This window comes from Ursus maritimus, unplaced genomic scaffold, assembly GCF_017311325.1.
Source record: "Ursus maritimus isolate PB19 unplaced genomic scaffold, ASM1731132v1 scaffold_15, whole genome shotgun sequence".
NCBI classification, from domain to species: Eukaryota; Metazoa; Chordata; class Mammalia; order Carnivora; family Ursidae; genus Ursus; species Ursus maritimus.
In genome coordinates this window covers 22989386-23014901 of record NW_024423897.1, presented here as the reverse complement: position 1 = coordinate 23014901, position 25516 = coordinate 22989386, and the positions used below count along the sequence as shown (strand labels likewise).

Genomic DNA, 25516 nt, shown 5'->3' with positions numbered 1-25516 from the left:
CTCAATGCTTAACTATACATAGAAACTGTTCTCAGAGAATTCACAACAAAGCATCAACAACTGGTTTTCTCTGGGTAATTGCAGTGAGACTCTATTTAGCAATTTTTCTGTAATAAAATTCATTGCTTTTGGAATCAGGAAAAAAAATATCTTGCCTAAATAAGAAAGAAAAAAACAATGGTGCCAAATACGGACAGACCCCCATCTGGGCTCCATCAAGAAAGGATGACACTCATGAGACAATTTAAAGATACAGGCAGGGAGAGAGAAAGGGCCAGCCAGCTAGGCACTGCACGGGCACACAGCGTCAGAAGAAGAAACTCTCTGGGACACCGCTCGAGCTCTTCCCTGCCACTTGTCTACTGGTTTTCCTGGGCCAGGCAAAGGAGGTCTCCATGCTCCATTGCCCTCTTTGTTCATTCATCTGTTGCTATTTAGGGATAGAGATCCATTCATGCTGGGTCATTATGGGTAGAATGCTAAGCCCTTCTGCTCTTGGCCTCTTTCGCATTTGAACATGACAGGTTATCTATTCCATCATGCCGAGCAGGAGCAGAAGAAAGTCCACATGAAATCCAAACTCCATGCCCTCAAGCTTCTGCCCAGTTGGACTCTTTGTCTTGACTACACAGCAGGAAGAAATTCAGTTCCGGGTGAAAATGTGCATAGGGAGCCTACCTGAGCCTCACAACATGTTTGCTGTTAGATACACAGAGACGAATAAGGCAGAGCTCACACCCTGGGGGGATCTTGCTGCCTCTTGGAGGAAACAATCAAGTACTCAAGTAACTATAGTTAGGCAGACAGGGTAAGAACCAAACAGTAATGGAAAAAGAACACAGATGTTAGAGGAGCCCAGAGGAAAGACAAATACATCGGGCTGACACCCTCCGTGTCAAACACTGAGTGGCTTTGAAGATTGTCCCATAGAGAACTAGCAGCTGGGTGGACAGTGGAGAGTATTTACGCTTGCCTTCCTGCTCTCAATCTCTCTCTCTCGTTCTTCTTTCTTTTATTTTTAAACAGCTTTATTGACAGGTAATTCACATGCCATATAATTCACTCAGTTAAAATGTACAATTCAGTGGTTTTATTGACTTCTTTCGTTGTGTCAATAGCTCAGATAAGAGCTTAGCTACCTGGGGGGGCAGGTCATTAGAATGATTCTGTGAAGACCAGCCCACTTCTAATTGCTAGATTGTTACATATTTTGGGGATGACTAAGGCAGAATATTCTTGTTGAAATGTGGCTTTCCTCTTTGAGAGGGAGTTCAGAAGAAACACAGCAGAATACAACCACACACAGCAGCCCGTACCTGGGGTCAGATCCTTTAAGGTGTGGACTGGGCACTTTTTGAATTCAACTACTCAGAAATTCTTTTGATTAAGAAAGAGCCATTCATTTGTATGAATTCATTCATTTGCTACTTACTGAAGGTGTGTCAAATGACTTACTGCCGGACTCTGCAATATTCGGCAAAATATTTGGTTCAGAAATCAAAAAGTGAAATGAATATCTGCCCTAGAATCAGACATTCCCTAAAACCAGTAGATAGCCCACCTGCACCAAAATCACATACAGAACCATTTCAAAAGCAAAAATCAGAATAAGACCCGTGAATTTATGGAAATCTGGTCTATGATAAAATAGCATATCAAAATGGTGGCATTTTAAAACAGTGAAGAAAGGGTAGACTACTCTTTAACTGGAGAAAAATGAGTGAGGGACAAAATTTGTCCCTACCTCAAACCATACACATTCATAATTTCAAGATGAATGAAAGATTAAAATCAGAGCACATCAGATTATTTCAGATTATCTTTATAATATTAAGGTTGGGGAAGTCCTTCTTAAACAAAATCCAAAACTTAAGTGTCCAGTATATATGGACACTTGAATGATGATAGAGGTATGTTAGGGAAAGATGATATTTTCAATAGGACAGTGGAGAAAGAATGGTCTTTTCAGTAAATGGTGCTGGGTCAATTGGATACCCATATGGAAAAAAGTTAATATTGACCCTACCTCACACTGTACATTTAAAAAAATTTCAGGTAGATTATAGAGCTACATGTGAAAGTTGAAACAATGAAATTTTAGAGTTAACATAGATAAATATCTTTAGTACCTTGGGGCCAGGAAAGATTTCTTAAGTAGGACACAAAAATCAATAACCATTAAAAAAAAGATTGATAAATCAAACTACACTATAATTCAGAATTTACATTCATTGAAACATACTATTAAGAGAATGAAAGCACAGAGTGGGAGAAGATATTTGCAATGTGTGTATTCCACAGAGAACTCATATCTAGAATGTATAAGAATGCCTACAAATCCTAAGATTTAAAAAGACGAAAGAATTTTTAAAAACGGAGAAGAGACTTGAATAGGTACTTCTTTGAAGATATCCACATGGTCAATAAATGAGAAAAAATGTTCAACCTCTTCAGTCATTAGGGGAATTCATGTTAATACCTAATGAGATAACACCACATGCCCACCAGCACGGCTAAGATTAATAAGACTGGCAATACCAAGTATTGTAAGGAAATCCTCATACATTGCTCGTGGGAGCATAAAATCATTTTGGAAATCAGATGGGCAATATCTATTAAAACTAATACCCAGAAATTCTACTCCTAGGTAAAAAGAAATTGGTACAATTGTGTACCAAAAGATATGTATAATGTTCGTAATAACAATATTCATAATAGCCCAAACACTCAAATGCCCATCAACAGTAGGATGAATAAACACTTAGAGGATTTTTTTATATGATGGAACATTCCAGAAGAATGAAGATGAATGAACGAATGCTATGTGGAGCAATAAAGATGGATCTTACAACCAAAATGTTGAACAAAGGGAATTAGATACAGAAGAATATATATTTGTATGATTCTGTTTATAGGAACTTCAAAAATAGGCCAAATTAACATGGCACTAAAGGTGAGTGATAAAGAAGTTCTATGTAGGGTGAAAGCCAGAAAGAAGAAAGTTACCAACTTCAGGAATTCTCAGAAAATGCCCTTGAAGGTGGGCATAAACCTTCCCAATGCTATGTCAAGTCTACGGCCCACCTGGGACTTCTTTAATGAAGTCATGAAGGTCACAGTGGTCACCTTCAGGGAGGAGGGTATGGAAGTTAGTAAGCGAGGGCTTCTGAGGTGTTAATAATGTTTAATCTCTTAATCTTGGTGGTGGTTACATGGGAATGTTCACTCTGTACAATTCATTGACCTACTCACCTGTAATTAGTTCTCACCTCTGTGTATATGTGCTATTTCAAACATAAAGGCTTATTAAAAAGAATCCACATGTACTGATATGGACAGATGTTCACAAAACATTAAATAAAAAAAAAAAAAGCAGCCTGTCAGGAAATGTGGTCTAGCATTTATTAAACAGTTCCTCAGAAGATTCTAATTCCAGTCTGGGAGCCTCTGGACTAGACCCAAGGTCTTTTCCAACTCCAGATTCTGCAATTCATTTAATCATTAAACCAAATATTTGGAGGGTCTGCATTGGTCAGTGCACCACACTTAGCACAAGGCCCTACAAAATGAAACTGACAGGAATCCTGGATCTTGGCTCTTTGGGATAAAAAAAGCCCAAATCTAGATAACTCTGGAACTCTATTCCAAAGCAGAAAATGATTAGCTGCAGGGAAGAAGAGACAGGTAAAGGAAGAAAAACAGGGGAATTGGTTGGGGTAAACATGGCCGAAAAATACTGCAGGGGGCCGTATCAGTGTCTGAGTCCTTAGCCTCTGCAGATCTGCCCCCTGAGCTTCCAGAGGGACCAGATCCAAGCATCTGCCTCCACTTTAACTGCCCAGATGGGCTGTGAGCTTGACAGACCATGGGGAAGGTTTATGCTCACCTTTGAGTGCATTTTCTGAGAATTCCTGAAGTTAGCAACTTTCTTCTTTCTGGCTTGCACCCTACATGGAACCTTTTTATCACTCACCTTCACCACCTCATCAAGCCTTCTCACATATGCTTTCTTTTCCCACGGGCCAGGGAAGACCAGGTTGTCTTCATTCACTTGTGTCCTAGATCGACTTTCCCCTTTAAAGGTTGGTACTCTACTCTTCAGTATGGAAGACCTGTGAAGACCTTTTCACAACCAGCCACATCCTCCCTGCCTCTTCCCTGTGAACTGAATGTGCGGCGCAAGTCTGGGCTCCGCTGTATCTTTAACCCGTTCTTGGAGATGTCTGTTTCTGAAGCCTTCTCACCTTCTGCTTGGTCATGTCTAAGAGCCCCACAGAATATCTGTCGCAGTTGAGGAAGGCTCGGACCGTGTACAGGGCTTTGTGGAACTGCCTCTCGATGTCCGTAAGCTCTTCAAAGACTTTGCTCCCAGACCACAGCAGTATCTTAACAAAACACAAAAACCGAGTCAAAGTTTCTGAGGCACAAAGCAGCAGCTCACAATAACCCAGAGACAAGATAATTATTCCCATTTTACAGATGGAGAAACTGAGGCCCCGAGAGCTGAAGTAACTGACCAGCTTATATTGGGTCCTACTCTTTCTGTTTCTTTTATTTCATAGATTGTTAATAAGAATAATCATAACAAACATTAATTGAACACCAGTGCATTATCTCATTTGCTGTTGACAATCTTTTGAGGGTGGAACCAATCAATATTAGCCATTTTTCAAATGGGGGAGACTGAAACTCAGACAGGGGAGGTGATTTGCCCAGGGTCTTAGAGTTGGTAAACGGCTTAACAACTTAACCTAAGTCGCCTGACTTGAAAACTGCACATATAATCACTCTGGGATACAACTTTACAAACTTGGGATGCTACTCAGAGACTCTATGATGGTTCCCAGGCGCTTGTATCAACCACTGCCTTCCCAGCCTACCACATCAATGTGTCAGTAAAAAGACATGTTCAGTCCATTCCCTTGAGCCAAACCCCTTACCTGACCACGCCGAGTCTCACAGTTGTGCAGATAACTCAGGTGGTATACCTTCATGATTAGATTTGCAAAATTGAGGTACTTGAGAAGAATCTGGAAGTCAAACAGCATGAGGGGAAATAGATGAGAAGGAGAAATCCCTCCTCTGGCCACTTCTATCTTCAGCAAATATTTGAATATTTTAAAATCATCAGAGGCAATTTGAGCAGATGGATCATGGAATGTTGATTCATAAAATGTTGCATTGTAAGAGTGTAAGACTCCTAGAATGTAGACTGTCAATGTTCATAAGATGTATTAATGAAAAATTGCTACTATTTATTGAGTTTGCTGTCCCTGTGATAAGTCATCTAGGTATGTTCTCTTATCTGATCATCACAAGTATTCCTAGAGATGGATACTGTAAAATTAGGCCCATTTTACAGATAAGAAAACAGGCTCAGAGGTACCTAGCTGGCTTAGTTGGTAGAGCATCTGACTCTTGATCTCAAGGTCCTGAGTTCAAGCCCCATGTTGGGCACGGAGCCTACTTAAAACAAAAACAAAAACAAATACACAAAAACCCCCTGAGGTTTAAAGAAATTTTGTAACTTGCCCAAGTCAAACAGCTAGGTATTAGCAGAGCCAAGACAATTATCCCTGTACTCCAGGCTCCAGAGCCCAACAGCCTAACCATTACCCTGTCCTGTCTCCCTTAGAAAGCATCACACTAATCCCCTTATCTTACAGATGGGGAAACCAAGGCCAGGCCAAGTAACAAGGTTCAGGGGACTTCTCGAGCTAGGACAGCTGCTAGCATGACCACCCCGGCAGTTTCTAAAGCATTCTTACCTCTTCATCTGTCTTGGTGAAGTGGGGCCCGTCCACTTTGTTCACAGCCATGATTATGGCCACCACGTCTTTCCCATTCATTATGGGGGAAGCCAAGATGTTCTTGGTCTGGTACTCTGTGAGGGTGTCCACGAAGTCACAGAAATGCTCATCCTGAAGGGAGACAGAGACAGGCATGGGTGGGCAGAGGAAGAGCAAAGATAATAAAACAGCCCGGAGCCTACATGTGCCCATGGTAGGTGGTGGGAGGAGGGGACTCGCTGTTATCTTTTGACAAGAGAATGAAGACATTTCCATTTACTTCTGTTCAGCAAGGGCAATGCAATCAGGGGTGATTTCTTTTTTTTTTTTTTTTAATAAAGATTTTATTTATTTATTTGACAGAGAGAGACAGCCAGCGAGAGAGGGAACACAGCAGGGGGAGTGGGAGAGGAAGAAGCAGGCTCATAGCAGAGGAGCCCGATGTGGGACTCGATCCCGGTACGCCAGGATCACGCCCTGAGCCGAAGGCAGACGCTTTAACGACTGCGCTACCCAGGCGCCCCAGGGGTGATTTCTGCCCTGGAGGCCTCCAAAATCCAGTAGGAGAAAGTCTGAGAATCAACTTACTAAGGACTATAGAGGAGATGAGAGCAAAGCTCTGTGGGAGCCTGAGGGTGGGGGGCACTGACTTTGCCTGGGGAGGGGTGCTAGAAAAGCCTCTCTTGAGGTGATAGCAGTTAAGCCCAAAATAGAACCTTGAGTGAGGAAAAGACTCTAGTGAGGAGAATAATCACAACTGCTAGCAGGTATCACGTGTGGCATTTTACTTGCATCAACTCACTTTAATTCTATGACGTGGGGATCCCGAGTAGCCCATTCTCTACAAAGGGAAACGGAGACTCCAGAGAGTTAATGTGACTTGCTGTGTGTGTGTGTGTGTGTGTGTGTGTGTGCGCGCGCGCGTGTGTGTGTCCAGAACCCTCCCTCAGCTCTGCTTCCTTTAAGGGAAGCCTCGGTAAGGGTAGACCTGGGTGCTGGTCACTGAACAAAAGAACTTGGTACTTCCAGCTTTTTGAGCAATTCAGTTCTAGCACCACGCAATCAGTCCAAAGGATATCCCTATCCCACAGGTCTTACTGGAAGCCCCATCGTGTGTCAGCCCTTATGCTGAGCGCTAGGGATACAAGGGAGACTAAGGTTCAGGACCCCTCACAGACAAATCAATAATAGTAATACAGGACCTAGGGCTTGGCTCAGAGCTGGGGGAGTACAGAGGAGTACACATCCTGGCCCCCCACCTCTAAAGCAGCCTGGGAGGCCAGCACAGGGCAGAAAGAAGAGAGAAAGCCTGAACTGTTGTCTTAAATCCAAAAGAATCCACCTTTCTGTTTCTTGGTAGCACTATGAGTTTTCCCAACCATCGGCGTTGCTTGGGACACGAGCCAGCCCAGACATGCACAGTTCGTACTGTTCTGAGAAAGGACGCGTATTTCATAGAGCCGATTCACACAGCTTTTCTAGAATTGAGTGTGCAGAACCTTTCCCACGATAGAGAAATTCAGAGAGTAATGGTCTGCATCTATGGATTTCTTCGAGCAGGAGTGGGATTAGACAGACAGGCAACAGCACTGTGGTCAGTGAAGGTGTCTCAAACCAGGTGAAGGGTACAGGAATTAAGAGAAGCCTGTAGGGCTCTACTTGAATTAGCATCAGAGGATTAAGCAAAATCTCTAAAGAGGCATTAGTCATGAACAGTTTTCCATGTCATTCTCTAAGGACACCGATAAATCCCTACACACAGGCCTGGGTGGGGCACGGTCAGATTCATTTCATGAAACCATTCCATCTTGCAAAATTCACTTCTATCAAGGAAAACAATACTTGGGCCTTACCTGCATCTGAAGCAGATGCTACCAAATCTACCAGAACCCTCTTTCCCACTGAGAGCCCCAGAACTCTCTCACGAGTAATACAGCTGCCAGCTCACTGGTGTTTGCACAATCATTGCCATCCTTATATTTTCAGCCTAGAAAGTGTGCTACACGACCACGTCACAGAAACTCAGATTATCAAAAGCAGAAGGGGCCTTAGAAGCCATTTAACTCCAACTGCTTATTTTAAAGTCCGGGGACTCAGAGGCCCAGCTTAGGGAAAGCCCAGAGTCATTCATTCATTCAGTTAGCATTCACGGAGTGCCTTTATGCTGGGCACCGTTCTAGACCCTGCGGTTACGGCCGCGAACAAGGGAGGCTTCTCTGTAGAGGTGAAGCTGAGAGCTGAAGCTTCAGGGGAGCCGGGTGGGTGGAACACATTCTAAGCAGGGAGCACAGGGAGTGCAAAGGCCAGGAGGGGGCAGTGACTTGGCCCATCTGAGAAAGAGAAAGAAGACCAGAGTCTCTGAAGCACAGCAAGGGAGAGGGAGAGTGGAGGGCAATGAAGTCTGACAGGTGGGCAGGGGCCTCTTCCGGCTGAGCCTTGGAGGCCCCTGTGAACAGATTTGATTCTATTGCAATGCAATGCAAGACGACTTCTCGTTCTCAGAAATCCCAATTCCTCTTTTCAAACCTTCACGGAGCCAAGCTCCGTTGTGTCCGTTGGTGAGATCTACTGTTTATGGAGCAACAATGATATACGCGGTCTCCGACCCTATGACTTAATCTCTTATCTCATTAACTCTCACATCAGCCCCGTCACATAGAACCATCACCTTCCCTGTTCTATAGACAACTCCCTTGCTGGCAAGTGGGACAGCCATTCATTCACTGGTTTATATATTGATACGCTGATTGACTGATTGATTCTTTCATTCATTCATATTTACTGAAAACAGGCTCTGTGAGAAGCACTGGATATGCCAAGACCAATAAGAAAGAAGAGGTTGTCCTCACTGGGTTCTCACAGAATAATAGGAGCATCATATAAAACATGAACCCACAATTCAAACCATAGCGTGAAGGATGTCCCCACAGGATGGGTGAATGGGAGGGAGGGACTGGTTCTCTGAGGCTTCAGGGGGTCAGTCAGTACATTATCAGTAGTTGAAGATTCTCTGAGCCTCAGTTTGCCCTTTGGTAAAATCAGAGTGTTGGACTGGGTCCTCCTTGAGGCTTCCTTCCAGTCTAGCGTGCTGGGTTCTGGGTCTCCCACGCAGGGAGGGACAACAGCTGTGAGAGTCTCTGGAAATGTGCCCTCAGGTTCAGTCTTCAGAAATGGGAATTGTCGTGTGTTGGAAAAACTCCCTGTGCTCCTTTCCTCTCACGCTAGTAACACATTCACGCCGCTCTGAGACCAGATGTGTAGGTGTTTCTCCCACACTGACCAGTTCTCTGACACCCGCTGACTGTCCAACGAATCAGCTGAGTTCTGACACCATCTCTCTGGAGTCAGCCTCAGACCCCGCAGAGGAGAGTTCAATCCCACAAGACTGTCCCCACTTCGAACGCCAATCACAAGTCCCAGTTTGTCACCTATCCTTCTGACTGGATGGCTAGAGCAGGGTCCCGAAACCCCCTCCTTCGGTTTGATAATTGGCCAGAGCGGCTCACAGAACTCAGGGAAATACTTACATTTACAGGTTTATTGTCTGATAAAGGACACAATAAAAGATACAGATAACCTGTCACGTGAGGAGATACATAGGGTGAGATCCCAAAGGGTCTTGAGAGCAGGCACTTCTGGTCCCTAGAGTTGAGGTGCACCACCCTCCTGGCACGTGCCTATGGTCACCGACCTGGAAACCCTCTGAACCCTGTTCTTTTGGGGATTTTTATGGAGGCTTCATCACATCTGCATGATTGACTATTGGCTCCATTTCCAGCCCATCTCCTGTGGTCAGAGAATGAAGAGGTGGGCTGAAAGTTCCAACTTTGTAATCATAGCTTGAGCTTTCTGGTGATTGGCTCCAACCAGGAGCCCACCAAAAGTCATCTCTTTAGAACACAAAACCATCTACGAGACAGGAAATTCCAAGGAATTTAGAAGCTCTGTGTCAGATGCTCCTATCACTTAGGAAATGGTAAGAGTCTTAGGAGTTCTGTGTCAGGAATCAGGACAAAGACCAAACAAATATTTCTTTTTATAAATCACAATATCACAGCCAACTGGGCAAGGGTCATCATTTATTAATGCATGTAATCATCTGTAATGAAATGAGTACCCACTCTGTCCCAGGCACTGGACTAGGTGCCAGGGACCAGTGGCAAATAAACCAGACAGGAACAGGCAGGCCTTGTGGGCTTTCCTAAGGCAAAAGGATAAAGAATACAAATATTGAAGGGCTAGTAGGATTGCCAGATTTAGCAAATAAATACAAATGCCTAGTTAAATTTGAATTCCAAGTAAATAAATACTTTTTAAAGTATAAGTATATCCTAAATATTGCATGGGATGTACTTATACTAAAATATTTGTTTATCTAAAATTCAAATTTTACTGGGAATCCTATATTTTATCCAGGGATCCTAATGGCAAATCTTCCTGAGGCAATCCCAAGGTTAAGCAGGAATTTGCTGGGACATGGGGAGTTGTATTACAACCCTGGGAAACTTCTTCATTCATGGGTTCGCATTTCAAAAATCCAGTGATTGTAACCATGGCCCAAGTGTTTTGAGGGTGCTGAAGGCTATCACTTGTTGATGGGACAGGGTCAACCCAGACCACAGTCTATACCATCTTCCTCCTCCTCCACGCAGCCTCCAGTCAAAATCCAGAGTCCCGAATAGAGCAAGGTTCCTCAAGGAGGGAGCACACACAGGCAAATACTGAGTACCAAGGCTTGCTGGCCTGGAAGCAAACTGCACCCCCAGGCCTGAGTCACCAGCCAGGGAGACCAAGCCAGGCTCAAAAGCTTCCAGGGAAGCGCAGGCATTCCTTCCAGAGTGAACTTTGGGTTTGAGCCCGAAATAGCGGGCGTTCCCTTAGCACAGGGGCTCAGCAAACCCTTAGACCAGGGTACGTCAGCATCAGAACATCAGCCTAAATCCTCAGTCCCTCAACACCAGGCTTGACAGAAATCTTAGCACCTCTCTTCTGTTTTTCCCACCAACAGAATCTAAACTGAAAGTTCCAGAAGGACAGGACTGGATTCTTCTCCAAATCCCACCCAGACCTGGTCCATCATCCATCCCTTAGAACAGACCCTTAATAACCACAGAACAGTAATAATAATAAGGAGCGGCCAACAGCAGCCACTACAATGTGCCAAAAACCTTGCTAGACAGGAAATAATTCGCTCCTTTGATCGTACAACAACACTGCACAGTAGGTATTCTCGCCCTATTTTATAAATGAGGAAGTGAGCCCAGGCAGACTCAACAATAAGGCAAGGCACTATTCTTAGAAAGTCACAGTCATGATTCACACCCAGATGTGACGTCAAAGCTTAACGTCTTAATTCTCTGCTCTACGATTTGAAATGACTACTGATAAACAGCACCTAAAATGCCCTCATTTTATAGCTAAGGAGGAAGTACGGCAGAGCAGTGAAAAGTGTGGGCACAAGGCCAGAGTGCCTGGGTTCAAATACCCACTTTGTCACTTTCTGTCAGAGTGGCTCTGAGCAAGTTATTTTTTTTTTAAAGATTTTATTTGTTTATTTGACAGAGAGAGATAGCCAGTGAGAGAGGGAACACAAGCAGGGGGAGTGGGAGAGGAAGAAGCAGGCTCCTAGCAGAGAAGCCTGATGTGGGGCTCGATCCCAGAATGCTGGGATCACGCCCTGAGCCGAAGGCAGCCGCTTAATGACTGCACCACCCAGGCGCCCTCTGAGCAAGTTATTAACCTTTCTGGGTCTTAGTTTCACCATCTGTGAAACAGGGATAATCAGTTATGCTATAAGATTGTGGAAATCCACGTTGGCTGCCATTAAAGTCTAGAGAGAGCTGAAGGGAAAACAGACTCCAGGCTAGTTGAAAGCCCTCTGGCCGCAGAACCATTCCCATCCCCCCCCCTTGGATGTCCAAGGGGAAACGGGAAAGATGAGCCCCATGGGAGATCCAGCCCAGTGGATTTCAAGGAAAACTATCTCCTACAGAGGCGGAGGTCTGTGCTTCTTGTCTTGTCAAGGAACCCAAGTCAAAGAGATGACCCATTCGAATTCCTGCATTTGTGGATGGGAAGTCCTGGCTCTGCCCTAACTCCCTGGTCACTTTGGACAAGCCGCTTCTCAAGCTCTCCTGACTCTAGGCTCCTCAGCTATTAAATAAGGCAGATGGATGAGATAATTTCTGGAGCCTCCTCTCTCCCCTTTTAACCTTATGACCCTTAATCTGAAACAAGGCCAGAGGTAAGGTGAGCATAGTCACAAAATGTCCAGGCTGCATCTTGGAAATGCCTGAACACAGGCTCTTGGTTTGGTCAGTGCTGCTGACCAGGCGTGGGCCCTGCTATAGTGGGGCGAACATTCTTTTGGGCAAGACAGGTGTTAAAGGAACTGAGTATAATTACCTGATGGTGAGTTTTTTATGCCAAATATTTACTGAGCTTCTGTTTTGTGCCAGACATTTGCTGGGATACAGTGGAGAATAAGGCAGCATGGTCCCTGGCCCCTCAGGCTTATTATGATCAATGGTTTTAGGAAGGAAACTGTAACAGAGGGATCTGGGAGGGCCTCCTGGAAGAAGTGACCTGTAAGTTGAGATCCAAAGAATAAGTAGGAGTTGGCCCCCGGGGCAGATAGCCATGGGGAGAACTGTATGAAGTGTTTTGTCCTGGTGATCAAAGAGGTCTTTATCAGAGCTGCCAGGAGAATCTCATGGAATGCTGGACTCAGAAACAAGAGCCAAGCGCTTAACCAAGTGGTACTATTAACATTTCCAGTAATGAGACAGACCGCCATCATATGTCTCCTGATGTAATGCACAAAGACAACCACAACATCACTCGAGGAGACTGCTGATAGAAACGCACGACCTCGAATCTAATCATGAAAACACAGATGAAGCCCAAATGGAGAGACATTTCTGCAAAGTATTTGGCCTGCACCCTTCAAAAACATCAGCGTCGTGGAAAACAAGACAGACTGAGGAACTGTTTCAGGTTTGAGGGGACTACAGAGATAGTGCTATCTGGGTATAATTGAGGCAAATGGCAAAAAGTGAACCTGGGTTGTTTATTAGATAATAGTATTGCCTCAATGCTACGTTTCCTGCATTTGATCACTGTACTGTGGATACGTAAGAAATGTCCTTGTTGTGGAAATACACAGCATGTTGTCTGCTACTGACTCGCAAATGGGTCAGAAAAAATGGAGAGAGAAAGCAAATGTGACAAGGAGCGAACAGCTGGCGAATTTGGATGAAAGATGTATAATACAGTTGTCTGTACTATTCTTAAACTCTTCTGTTAGGTTTGGAATTTTTTTTCCCAAATAAAATGTTAGAGGTAAATAAATTAAGAGAAGTGTCAAACTATGACGAGCCCAGTATTGATGGCCAGCAGTTCCCCACCCCACTTGCACCCCCCTCCAGAACCCCATGGAAGAATGCCTCCCTGCCCCCCTTCTTATGGGGAAGAGGGTACCTCTTCTGTGTTGAGGACGTTGGCGATCTTTTTAGAGTGCGCGACGTGACCCACGACGCCCATGTCCAGGGGGAACACAATCTCGGAGTCGGGCACCACCAGGCATTCCTCAAGAACAGCATCCTTGTGGACGTTGAAGAGCCGGGTGGCTAGCTCTGCGATGCCGTTTCGGACCCTGTACATGAACAGGCTCATGCGGTCTGCCCGCAGGAGGAAGCTCAGCTTCTTCATGACGTTGAAGATGCATCTCTCCGCCTGCAAATTCTCCTGGAAGTCCCGCAGGAGGTCGAAGATGACTTCACTCTCCTCCACACTGCTCAGCGGGTGGTAGTTGCTGAAGTCCACGGCTGCCTCCTTGGCCCCCAGCAGCTCTGAGATGACCTTGGCCCGGTAGCGGTGGTTGTAGCACTGTTTGGCAAACATGATATTCGAGTCCAGGAACTTCTCCACCTGCTCCGCTGTCACCTCGCCCATGGCTCCAATCCCACTGGCTACCCCCGTAGAGAGGCTCAAGCTGGCCTTCCCAGGGAAGTCTGTGGCAAAACGGGGTCAAGAGCTGTTTCGTGCCAAGCTGGGCTTCTGTGGGTCTGGCTGGTGGATCTCGCGGCTGTGGCTGCAGAGGTGAAGGAGAGAGCTCTGGAGATTAAATCATTAATATTTCTCGAGAACAAGGATTATGAGGATCAGAAGGTTCCAGAGGCTGCCAGGCCTCAGACTNGTGAGAGTTTCCTCTTCACCTTGGCCTAACAGCTGAGAAGGGATTTCTAGACAGAGCCGGAGGTGGGCCAAACTAACAACAACCCCGAAGCAGAGACTGCCAACCGGCAGCACAGGGAAGACCCGCTACTGTAGGCGTGTTTTCCTTCAACGTTTGACACAGAAGCCTACCTACGCTGTTGAGGAGATTCGTTCAGCTTCTGCTGGAGAATCGGAACATCTAACAACTCTGTGCCCACTTTCCTCCCTGGCAGGAATGACTGGAGCTGAGAGGGGCTGCGCACCCCGCTCCCAGCGCCCCCTTCCCCCTCACGCCACCCTTCTGTGCTGCCTTTCCCGGCGCCTCCCCAGCACGGCCTCACTGCGCATGCTCACCATTCAGCCCGCTTCCGTGTGTACATTAGGGGTCTGGCCCCTACGGGGCCCAATTTCAGAATCTGCATCAAAGTCTTTCCCAGCTTTAGATGTCAACGACCCCTTAATTTCAGAATTCAAGGGGCCCTCGTAAAAATAACACCGTTCATATTTTTTCTTTTATTACAAAAATACATGTTCACTGTAGAAAATACACAAAGAAGATCATTAAAGTCACCCATAATCTTGCTACTCAGAGGTAACTTCTAGTGATCATTTTCGTTTCTGTCCTTTCTGTAGAGCCCCGCTTTTAAAATCTATTTCCCTTAAACCCCTCCCCCAGCCCCCATCTTTCTCTTGGCACTTTAATGTGGTTTTTCTGGATACAATCTCTATCTTTTTGGATTGTCAGTCAGAAATGCACACGTAGTCTAGTTGCTGTCGGCTCTTTTTGAATCTTGAGATACCAGAATCTTCCCTGAAGTACCCTCTAGTACACCAGGGGAGGAGGAGAACATTTTCTTTCTGATGAAATGTACGTTCATTTCCGTGAATATGCCTAGGAAAGCCTGGTGTCTCTAGGTTATAAACACTGTGGAATGCAGGCTAATAGACTGTTGCTGGCACTCTGAACTTTGCAAATGAACTTTAATGGAAAGTAGATTACTTCCTTTATTGTAGTGTGTAGTAAATTCTTAGAGTATTGTGCCCATTCAGCACTGTGTCCACAGGTGACCCCTTGGCCTGGCAGGCCACACAGCAACCTGAATTTCTAAATTCTCACCATAAATAATGTGAGCCCTCTGTCTGGAATGCTCTTCCCCAGCTCTCTGCACACCAGCTCCTTCTCAAACTCAAGGTCTCAGCTCATGCTAGTCATCCCTTGTCGTCTTATCCCTAGTAGTACCCGCCCTAGGTCCTGCCTGTCACATCATCCTATTTATTTCTTTTATTGCATTTATTACTGTTAGAAATTATCTTGTTTTTTTTGTCTGTTTGTTTCTTTGTTGTTTGTCCTCACATCTAGACTGGGAGTTGCATGAGGCAGGGACCCGCCAGGGCGGATTCCCTAGGCCTTGCGGTGCTGTCTGGCACATTCTTGATGCGCAGTAAAAAATTGTTTTAATTGTAAGTCTGGAACAGTTAATTTTATATGCCAACTTGACAGGGTAAGGAATACACAAATAGCTGGTAAAACATTACTTCCAGGTGTGTCTATGAGGGTGTTTTTTACAAGAGATTGGCACTTGAATCAGTAGGCTAAGTAAAGCAGATCACCCTCACTAGTAAGGTGGGCATGATCCAATCAGGAGAGGGCCTGACTTGACCAGAAAGGTGGAGGAAGGGTGAATGTGCCCTCTACCTGAACTGGGACTTCCCTCTTCTCCTGCCCTTGGCTATTGGCACCCCTGGTCCTCAGATTCAGACCAGGACTTACACCTTTGGCCCCCTGGCTCCCAGGCCTTTGGACGCAGACTGAATTATACCGATGGATTTCCTGGTTCTCCAGTTTGCAGACAGCAGATTGTGGGACTTCTCCATAACCACGTGAGCCAATTCTCCAGAGAACCCTGACTCATACAAAATAAAAACTCCTATATATTCTTGAGTACAATTTAGAAAAGACAAGAAGACACAAAGGAAAAATACTGAAATTAAATGTAATCCCAGATATTACCACTACAATATTTTTTTGGATATTTTAAAATATATGGACTATATATATATACATACACATGCATATTCTCCAGGAAAATATTAAAATACATATTATTTATAAGATTTAATATATATTTTAAAGATTTAGGTATAACTAAAGGCTGTCAACCTTGGCACCATCAACATTTTGGGCCCAGTAACTCTTTGTTGTGGAGACTGTCTTATATATTGCAGGATGTTTAGCGACATCCCTGGCCTCCACCTACTAGACTAGAATTCTTCAAGTTGTGACAACCAAAAATGAATCCAGACATTTCCAAATGTCCCCCTAGGGTCAAAATCACGTCTGTTGAGAACCACCGCTCTACAGTTACACATTTAGGTTGTCTGTAATTTTCTAGCATTATAAACAATGCTGTAATAAACATCATTCTATTTTTTAGTATAAACACCTAGAGAGCTTACAGCTCTAAGCATTTGGATGAATAATGCTACTTTTGCTCTCCAAGGCTATACCAGAGTCTATGAGACTGTTCTTACCCCAACTCCTCCCCTCAGAAAGTAAGCAGTTTTTCTTAATCCTGGCATTAACAGTTCTTCAGAATGTGGCCCCAATACTCTTTCTGCTTAGTTTTTCACAATTTCTCAACAGGTACTCTAAGCTCCACTCTAGTGTTCTTCCTTCTTTCTGGTTTTTGCACCTTCATTCTTGCTGTGCCCTCTGCCTCTTCCTTCCACCCAGTCTAAATGCCATTCCCTCCATGGATTCTTTGAGACCCCAACTAGACTCTTTCCCTATTTGGAACCCCCAAGCTATTGGTTTCCTTCCATTTCAATGGGAGTGTCTACATTCTAGGCTATATTTCTTCTGCACATCTGTCCTCTCATCAAACTCAAGCTCTTTGAAGATGGAAGTAAAATTTTATCTTCTCTTAAAATCTCCAAAAAAGCCCAGCCCAGGTGCTTTCTCATAATATACCAACGAGGCTTAGTTGCAACTGGCTTAGGAAGCAACTGCTTTGCAAGAAATCTACTTTTACCTTATTTTTCAATATGCCAGAATGAGAAAATCAAGTCTGTTGAAAAATGTCAGTTCTAATTGTTGGGTAGGTACAGATAAGTGGGTATTTGCAGCGGGTGACCTCCTAACTTGCTTGCAGGCCTGATTTCAGATATTAGTGGAAGGAAATCTGAAGTTTCTTTCACTGGGAGCAGGGTCTACTGGTAGGGTTAGGAAAAATTTTTCTCTGTAGTCTAGTCTAAAAAAGAAACACATACTACTAGAAAGAAGAAAACAGGACTGCAGGCCCAGAATGCCACTGATTCATTCTGTGACCTTGAAAAAATCCTGTCTTCTCTCGAGGTTTTGTTGATTTCCCTATCCATAAAACATCTAATAATGTGTCCCAAACACTCCAGGATCCATGACTCTAGATGGGCTCAGAGTGAGGGAAGACTGACCAGGAATGGCTGACCTGTCTGTTCCTGACCACAAGCCTTGCTAGAGGATTCTTCTGAAAGAACAGCTGGAGCTACTTATTTAGAATAATCTCAAGTCCAAGATCCACATTTCATGGGTGAAGAAAGGGAAAAGTTTTGAAAAGTTAGGTGACTCAAGTCATAGGTGACTTAAAATTTTTTGAAATTGAGATATAATTCATATAACACGAGATTCACCATTTTAAAGTGTACAATTCTGTGTTTTTTAGTATATTTGTTATGGTATGCCACTGCTAATCTACTTTCTCATCACTTGGTGACCACTAAGCTACTTTCTCTAGTGGTTTGCCTCTTCTGGACATTTTATACAAATGGAATTATATAATATGTGGCCCTTTGTGTCCGACTACTTTCACTTAGCATAATGTTTTCAAGGTTCAACCATGTTATAGCATGTATCAGCACTCCATTTCTCTTTATGGCTAAATAATGTTCCACTGCATAGATATACTATAGTTATATATTTTGTTTAACCATTTATTAGGTTTTTAAAAATCCATTTATTAGTTGATGGATATTTGGGTTATTTTCACTTTGTGGCTGTTACGAACTTCCACTCACAAGTCTTTATATGGACATATATTTTCAATTTCATTGGGTATATACCCAGAAGTGTAATTGCTAAGTCCGTAGGTGATTTTAAGACTGTGAGTTTGGAGGTAAAAGGGGGGGAAATAAAGAAAGAAATAGGACAAAGCAAGGAACCAAATGGGTCAAGAAAAGGCATTTGTGGAAAGGTGTGTCACCTTTTTTTGAAAGAATAGGACTCTGAAATTCAGGACCTACTTGAATGGGGATGGTTGGCATATTAGTGCTACAAATTCCATTACTGGGTGAAAGGTCTCCACAAGCTCCCACCATTCATCCCTCTTGTAAAGAGCAATAGTGAAGGAATGAAGGAACCAGGGATATTCCATTGGGAGGAAGCTCTGAAAGGCTGTCGGGGGTGGAGAGTGTGCCAGTTTGTTCAGAGAGGATCCAGGGAGTAGGACAGAAGTATAGGTTATTATAAGAAGGCAACACCCAGAGTGCTTAAGAGGTGGAGCTCAGGAGTCAGATCTGGGGCTGACCCTAGGCCTGTCATTTACTATTTGTGTAAATTATTTAATTTCTCCTGGACCTCATTTTGCTTATCTGTAAAATTAGAATGCTTTTACATGACTGCTGTGGAGATTGAGAAAGTTTATAGTGTAGTGCCAAGCTATGTATTACCCAGTGCATATTAAGTTGAACCCTATGAAATTGCCCCTATTTGACTATTTTTGTCCTACACAAACAGCAATTTCATAGGGTTCAATTTAATAGTAGTTATCCAGTCGTCATTGGTTATCATAACTTTCAGAGATGAACTGGATTACCTTGAAGAAAGTGCGCTCCCTTGTCGTTGAAGGTATGTAAGCCGAGGACTTGTCAAAGAAGTTTCAAACACCAGCATTAGGAAGATGAGTCTGGGGCTAGCAAGTCAGTAAGGAAGCTGTTGCAATCTTCCCAGAGGAAAGGAACGGGTCTAGGATGGGGGTTGAGAGAGTAAGAAGAGAGTAGGCATAGAAGCAAGAAGAAGGGTGTAGAAGACATCCTGGCTTACTGGGAAAAAGACACATGAGAAAGAGTGGGGTAGGCCAGGGTAACTTGTGTGCTATTGGGGCCCTGGAGGAACTCGACACTGAGCCCCCTTCAGCACATTTCACTGGTGTCCAATGTCAACTTAGTCTCCATTTCCTGGTTGAAGGCCTTTCCTCTCCTGGCTTGCCAAACCCCATGTGCTAGGTGAAGCCACGAAAGAGAAGGCAGTTCCCTGGCTCCATCCTTATAATCACTGAAACAGTCTGGTTGGTCTCCACCCTCGTTTATACTTACCTTGGCTCATTCCCATGTTTCACTTGTTCTTACCCTTGACCTACAGTTGTTACCAGTTCCTAAATGTCCGGTCATCTGTTGACTCAGTAACTTTATTCAACTACTTGGGTTACCTGTTGGTCTGTCCCTGAAACTTGGCTAGTCTGTGATGTTCTCCTTGTTTGACTTTGAGGGTCTAATATGGGTCAATGGATGAGCTTGGTAGAAGTTTGTCCTGAGGGCGTTTTAACCTTCTGTGCATTTTCCTAAAGCTAGGATTCTGAAAGGGATCTGTAACTCAAAGATAGTTAGGAACTCAGGAATCCTGAAAGGACAGGTAAAATTAGGTCCTAAATACCTGCTCTGTGACCATAGCAGTAGAAAGGCAACAGGCAGGAGAATACACCTGGGCTTTGGCTCCAGAATGGGTTGAGTTTGAATCCTCTTCCTATCATTCACAAACTTTGACATATGGCAGGTCACTTAATCTCTGGTCCCAATTTTCTCATTTGCAGTTTGTGGATAACAATGATACTGATAGAGCTGTTGTGAGGATTGGAGGCAGTGATTCTATTGAACTTGGTTGATGGCCAGTTCCCAATAAATGTAACCTTTAAGAATGATAATGGAAGTCGAGTACAAGGCAGTGGTATTCGTAGAAAGCAGAAGTAATGCAAATAGATCTATTTCCTATTCTTTTTTTTTAAACAAAAACTCTTACTTTTCTCTTTATAAAGTCATACATCTTGGTGTTGCAGGAAATTGAGAAAATACAGGCAAATAAAAAGAAGAGAGTGGTTACCACCCAGAGAAACATTTTGATGTGTATCCTTCTTTTCTAATCATATAATTTTATAACAGAACTGTGATGAGGTAATATGCATTTTGTTTGTTTAATAATATACATAAACATCTTTCTGTGCCATTAAATATTTTTCTTTAATGGCCTCATTGCCTTCCACTGGGTGGCTGAGTCATAACCTGTTTAACATTCTAGCTGTTGGTTATTTAGGCTGTTCCTAATTTTTTGGTACTCTCACTGAATATTTGTGTAGTGAAATCTTTACATACCTGCTTGATTATTTTCTTACCTTGTTATTAAAAGTCTTACCCGGAAAGACAGAACAATTTCACTACTAATCTTTGATATCCCCAAATACAAGAGTTTAAGTAAAGAAATAATGGGAAAGTCAATATTTTAATGTAAAGATCATGTTCTATTTTGAATGACCATCTCCCGCAGCACCTGGCACATACCCGTGAAGGAACAAACCTGGGAAACTGGGGCTTGTGATTGCTGTGGGCCAGTCAAATAACATAATATTCTGTACCTAAATATTTGTAGGGAAAGTGNCTTGTGCTCCTTCACCCTGGTGAAGAGTCACATGCCTTTTCTTTCTCCAAATTAAATGTTCTATGTTCCAAGCCTCCATCTCCCAATGCTGACAAGATATTCAATCTGGATAATTATTGTGACTTCTGCCCCACCCCAGGTTCATGTGAAGGTCTGTTGGTCTAACCCAGCACAGCCAAAGAACAGCCCTCTGGCCTTTTGTTCACACTGATACCATAAATGTGCTCTTCATTCAGGTTGGTATGGCCCCTGAAAGGCCAACCATTCTGCTTTTTGCAGGGGTTCAGAGGTCCTCCAGTCTCCCAGGGCAACCCAGGGCCACCGACATGGGAGGCTTTCCCACCTGCCCAGGGCAGAGAGAGGCCCAGATCCTTGCCACTCAAGCGTCCTGCAAAGCCTAGCCCATGGATCAACCTTGGGGAAGTTTTCAAAAATCTCCTTTCTCCCTGACTACTTGGCTCTCCATTCTTTCCTCATCTGGGACAGTTCAGCATAATTTCCCTCAAAGGCCCAAAGTGAGAGGGGATCACTTCTTGAGCCTCAGAATGGTTACGTCCTATCCTGCCACACAGTGGCCCTGAGAGTTGAGTGATCAAAAGACCAAGCCCCTTCTAAGGAGTGGGGATAGAGGGCAGAGGAAAAACATTTATAATAGTTTAAAGCACCCTTTGTAATATTAAAAGAATGGAAACAACATAAATGTCCCTCAATGCTGAAATCAATGACAGTGCACCCAAACATTGGAGTACTATTCAGCTGCTGTGACCAAAGATGCCCCACCCCACATGTCCTTCTTACAATGTGACTTTGACACCCCTCCCATGGAGATTTGAGGTCTATTATCCTCCCTTGAAATCAGTCAGGTTGGTTCTGTTCTTTTCTTCCTTCCTTCCTTCTTTCCTTCCTTCCTTCCTTCCTTCCTTCCTTCCTTCTCTCTCTCTTTCTTTCTTTCTTTCTTTTTCTTTCTTTCTTTTCTTTTTTCTTTCTTTCTTTCTTTCTTTCTTTCTTTCTTTCTTTCTTTCTTTCTTTCTCTCTCTTTCCTTCCTTCCTTCCTTCTCTCTTTCTTTCTTTCTTTCTTTCTTTCTTTCTTTCTTTCTTTCTCTTTCCTTCCTTCCTTCCTTCCTTCCTTCCTCCCTCCCTCCCTCCTTTCTTTCTTCCTTCCTTCCTTTCTCTCTCTCTCTCTCTCTCTCTCTCTCTCTTCTCTCTTTCTTTCTTTCTTTCTTTCTTTCTTTCTTTCTTTCTTTCTTTCTTTCTTTCTTTCTTTCTTTCTTTCTTTCTTTCTTTCTTTCTTTCTTTCCTCTGTAGGGTCCATGCCCAGCATGGACTCAAGACCCTGAGATTAAGACCTGAGCTGAAATCAAGAGTCAAATGCTTAACTGACTGAGACACCTAGGCGGCACCCCTTCGTCAGGCTTTTATGACTTTCAACCAAATAAACACAATAGAAGCGAAGCTATGTGCCTTTTGAGGCTAGACTGTAAGAGGCTATACAGTGTCCTCTTTGTTTGCTGGAACACTGGCTCTTGAAGTCATTACCTGTCATTTAAGCACAGACTGCTCTGAGACTGCCATAGTGTGAGGAAGCCCAAACTAGCCCACACAGAGAGCCACAAGGAGAGGTCCAGACAGCCTTCAGCTGCTTCGTCCCCATGCCCTGTCCCCAACCTGGCCACTATCTCACTATAGGTCTATGAGACACCACCCAGTCAAGCTCTGAGCAAATTCCTGACCCATGGAAACTGCAAATTAGCAAAATGATGACTGCTGTTTTAAGCCACTGAGTTTTGGAGTGATTCCTTAACTCAGCAATAGATAGCCAGAAAGCAGCTCTTTATGCACTGATATGGAACAGTCTTCAACATATAATACGAGTTTTTAAAAGGTGTGAAATAGTGTATATTGTATGTCCTTTTGTTTAAAGAGATAGGGTCTAGTACCTGCATAGATCACTGGTTTGCCAACCCTCTGTGGGCATTAGAATCTCCTGGGGGGCTTTTAAAAATATCAATGCCTGAGTCCACTCTACTTGAATTTGATCATACTATCTGGGAATGGGACCCAAACATTGTTATCTTTTAAAAGTTCTCCAGGAGATTCGGATGTGCAGCCAGGACTGAGAACTGCTGGTATAGAATAACTGGAAGGTAACACAGGAAACTGGTGCTGTGTTTGCCTCCAGAAGGAACAATGGGGTAAGAATGGATAGTGTGGGAGAAAGACTTACTTTTCATCCTAAACTCTTTGATCTTTTAAATTTACTTGTACATGTTACCCGTTTTCAACAACAATCAAATTTAAAAAAGAAAAAAAGTGAAATACCCATAGCTGTGAAAATAAGTTGGAATAGCAAATCTGGACTAGCCTGTTCAATAATGGGGGTCAGCCTGGGGCCCCCTATAGCCAGGCCTCAGAGCAAGTGCCCTGTCCTGCCTGGGAAGTGTGGCTGGTCAGGAAGGACTGCAGAGGTAATTCCTCGGGTGGCCTCTCACCTGAAATGACTTACTTGTTGGCCCACAACACCCTCACTCTAGTTACTCTTTGAAAAGCAGTTTGGGATAGAGTAATGGCTATAATATGTGACCCTCCAGGGGCCAGCGCCTCTGGGAACTTGGAGACCGACAGGAGGGAAAATGCCCAGGCTTACATGGGAGGGGTCAAGAGACCTGGCTTCTGGCTGGCTGGGCAGCAGACCTGCTGTTATTGAGGAAAAGCAGATTAGGAGGGATTTGGTTATCTGTTTCACCTCTTAGATTCCTGCTGCAGGGACCTAGATCATTAAGGAAGGTAAGGTAGGAATGGCAGACCAAAGTCCACTTGCAGGGGCCCCTGGGGATGTGTGTGGGGGGAGCCAGAGAGGCCCACCGCATTAAATAGCAGTTGGAAATGCTGAACTGGGAGGGAGAGAGGCACCAACGACTGGTCTAAATCTTCCTCTCTAGCACCTTTCCCTTGCCTTGGGTCACAGCCACATGTTCTTGGGTTTTGGCATCTGGCTGCTCTCAGTTTAAAAATCTACCTCTGTCCCACCTCAAAATCCACTTCCGGCCAGTTGCATGACCTCTTAAGTAACTTAATATTCTGACCCTCAGTTTCCTCATCTGCAATGTGGATTTAAAAGTATGGAATAAGAGAAAGAAAGTCATAGCCATTATTAAATTATTAAATAGACACCCGTTTAATTGGTGTCTACTATATGCAAGGATGCACGGTAGATTCTTACATTTGGCCAACACAGTGGGTGTAGTGGTTAAGAATGAGCTTTGCTGTCAGATGTAACTAGGTTAAAATCATATTACTGTCACTTATTAACTGAGACCTTGGGCAAGTCATCCCTAACATCTCTGGGTCTCATTTCCTCACCTATAATGGGAGCATCATAATATAGCACCTCCTTGAGAGCTGCTATTAGGATTAAATAATGAATGTGAAGAGTTTTGTGCATCCAGAAATATACACCCCGAAATCAGCATCTGTTGCCACTGTAAGTTTGGCAGCCTACAGGGAGTTGGCAAAATACTTTACACTTCTTGTCTTACTTGACCCTCTCCAGGACTAGGAAGGAGGGGCACGCTGGGTGTGAGGGGTGGTGGGGCATCAACTACCTTTGGAGAAGTGAGAACGCTGAGGCCTATTGACTTACCTCCAGTCACAAGGGACAGCATCAGGAGTAGAACCCAGGTGTTCTGCTTCCCAATATGACTTCTGACTTCCGGAAGCTCTGGATCTGATGGTTGACAGAAACTTGAGGATCATCTCTAGACATGAAATGGAGTTCCTTAAAATTACTGTGAAGAGGTTCACTGGAAAGGGAAGGAAAGGAGGTTAACCATTTTGCTTCTTTCACAGGTGCCCTTGACCTTCCACTCCATCTAGTGCCCACCTCAACCCCTCCCCACCCCTGCAGGCTATAAACAAGAGGAAGAAAGAATGAATAAACATGTATTCAATATCAGAGAGTGCCCAGTTAGGGAGAAAATAATTAAAGCAGGATGACACGATAGGATGTGACTGGGGAGGGAGAGTGGGCTTTTAGGCTGCGACCTGAAGACAAGAAAGAAACCAGGCATTAGGAACCAGTGTTCGGTTTCAAAAGAGAACAAGCTGGGCGGGCAAAGGAGCCCCGGATGGGTGGAGAGCACAGAGGGAAAGACAGATTTCCGGTGAGGAGAAAGGCACCAGGGCCTAGAGCATTCAGGGCCTCAAAAGAATAGGGAGGAATTTGATTTTATCTATAAATGTCAAGAAAAGCCACTAAGGATTTTAAACGAGGTTGGAATTACATTTCGTATTTATTCTTACATTTTTATTCACATCTTAAAAGGCAACTCTGGCTATTGGGACCTTCAGTGGAGAGTAGGTTACACGGAGGGCAAAGCCCCTAACTTCCCAGCGGACTTCTCCCCATTCCGGGCTTTCATTCCCCACCTACAAAGCGGGGCTGGGAGGGAATGGGGTCCCAAGGAGTCAGCGATAAAGACCTTGCCCCCACGCAAACGCTGAACACTTAAGAGCCCTAGACAGAACGCTTCCGGGTTTCTCCTGACACTTTTTCCTCCCTACGCTTTCAGAGTTAAGGCGGAAAACCGGTAATAGCTCCTCGTCCGCGCGAGCGGAGAAGAAATAGCCCTAAGAATCAGGGACTCGTGGCTCTGCTGCCCAGGGCAGCCAATCGCGAGGAGGAGAGCAGCCAGGGGGCGGTACCCCCGCGGGCCGGGTCGACTCATTGGATGGCGGTCGCGTCGCTCGCCCGCGGGGCCACGTGACTGCCACCTCCAGAACGTTTGTACAGGCTGGGTCTTCCGCACCTCTCGGTCGGTACCTCCTGGCC

The 25516-nt window shown here is 44.3% G+C and overlaps 1 protein-coding gene across 1 annotated transcript in view; it reads right to left on the bottom strand.

Moving 5' to 3' along the window:
* Window positions 1–24479, bottom strand: part of PDE6A (phosphodiesterase 6A) — a 70656-nt gene extending 46177 nt beyond the window's left edge. Inside the window, exons 1-5 of the mRNA XM_040630419.1 lie at window positions 24329–24479; window positions 13269–13881; window positions 5769–5921; window positions 4941–5030; window positions 4245–4385 (exon numbers count right to left, since the gene is read on the bottom strand). Of these exons, the coding sequence (XP_040486353.1) occupies window positions 4245–4385; window positions 4941–5030; window positions 5769–5921; window positions 13269–13742 (858 nt within the window). The 5' untranslated portion in view covers window positions 13743–13881; window positions 24329–24479. The remainder of the gene's footprint in view (window positions 1–4244; window positions 4386–4940; window positions 5031–5768; window positions 5922–13268; window positions 13882–24328) is intronic.
* Between the last annotated feature and the right edge of the window lie 1037 nt (window positions 24480–25516).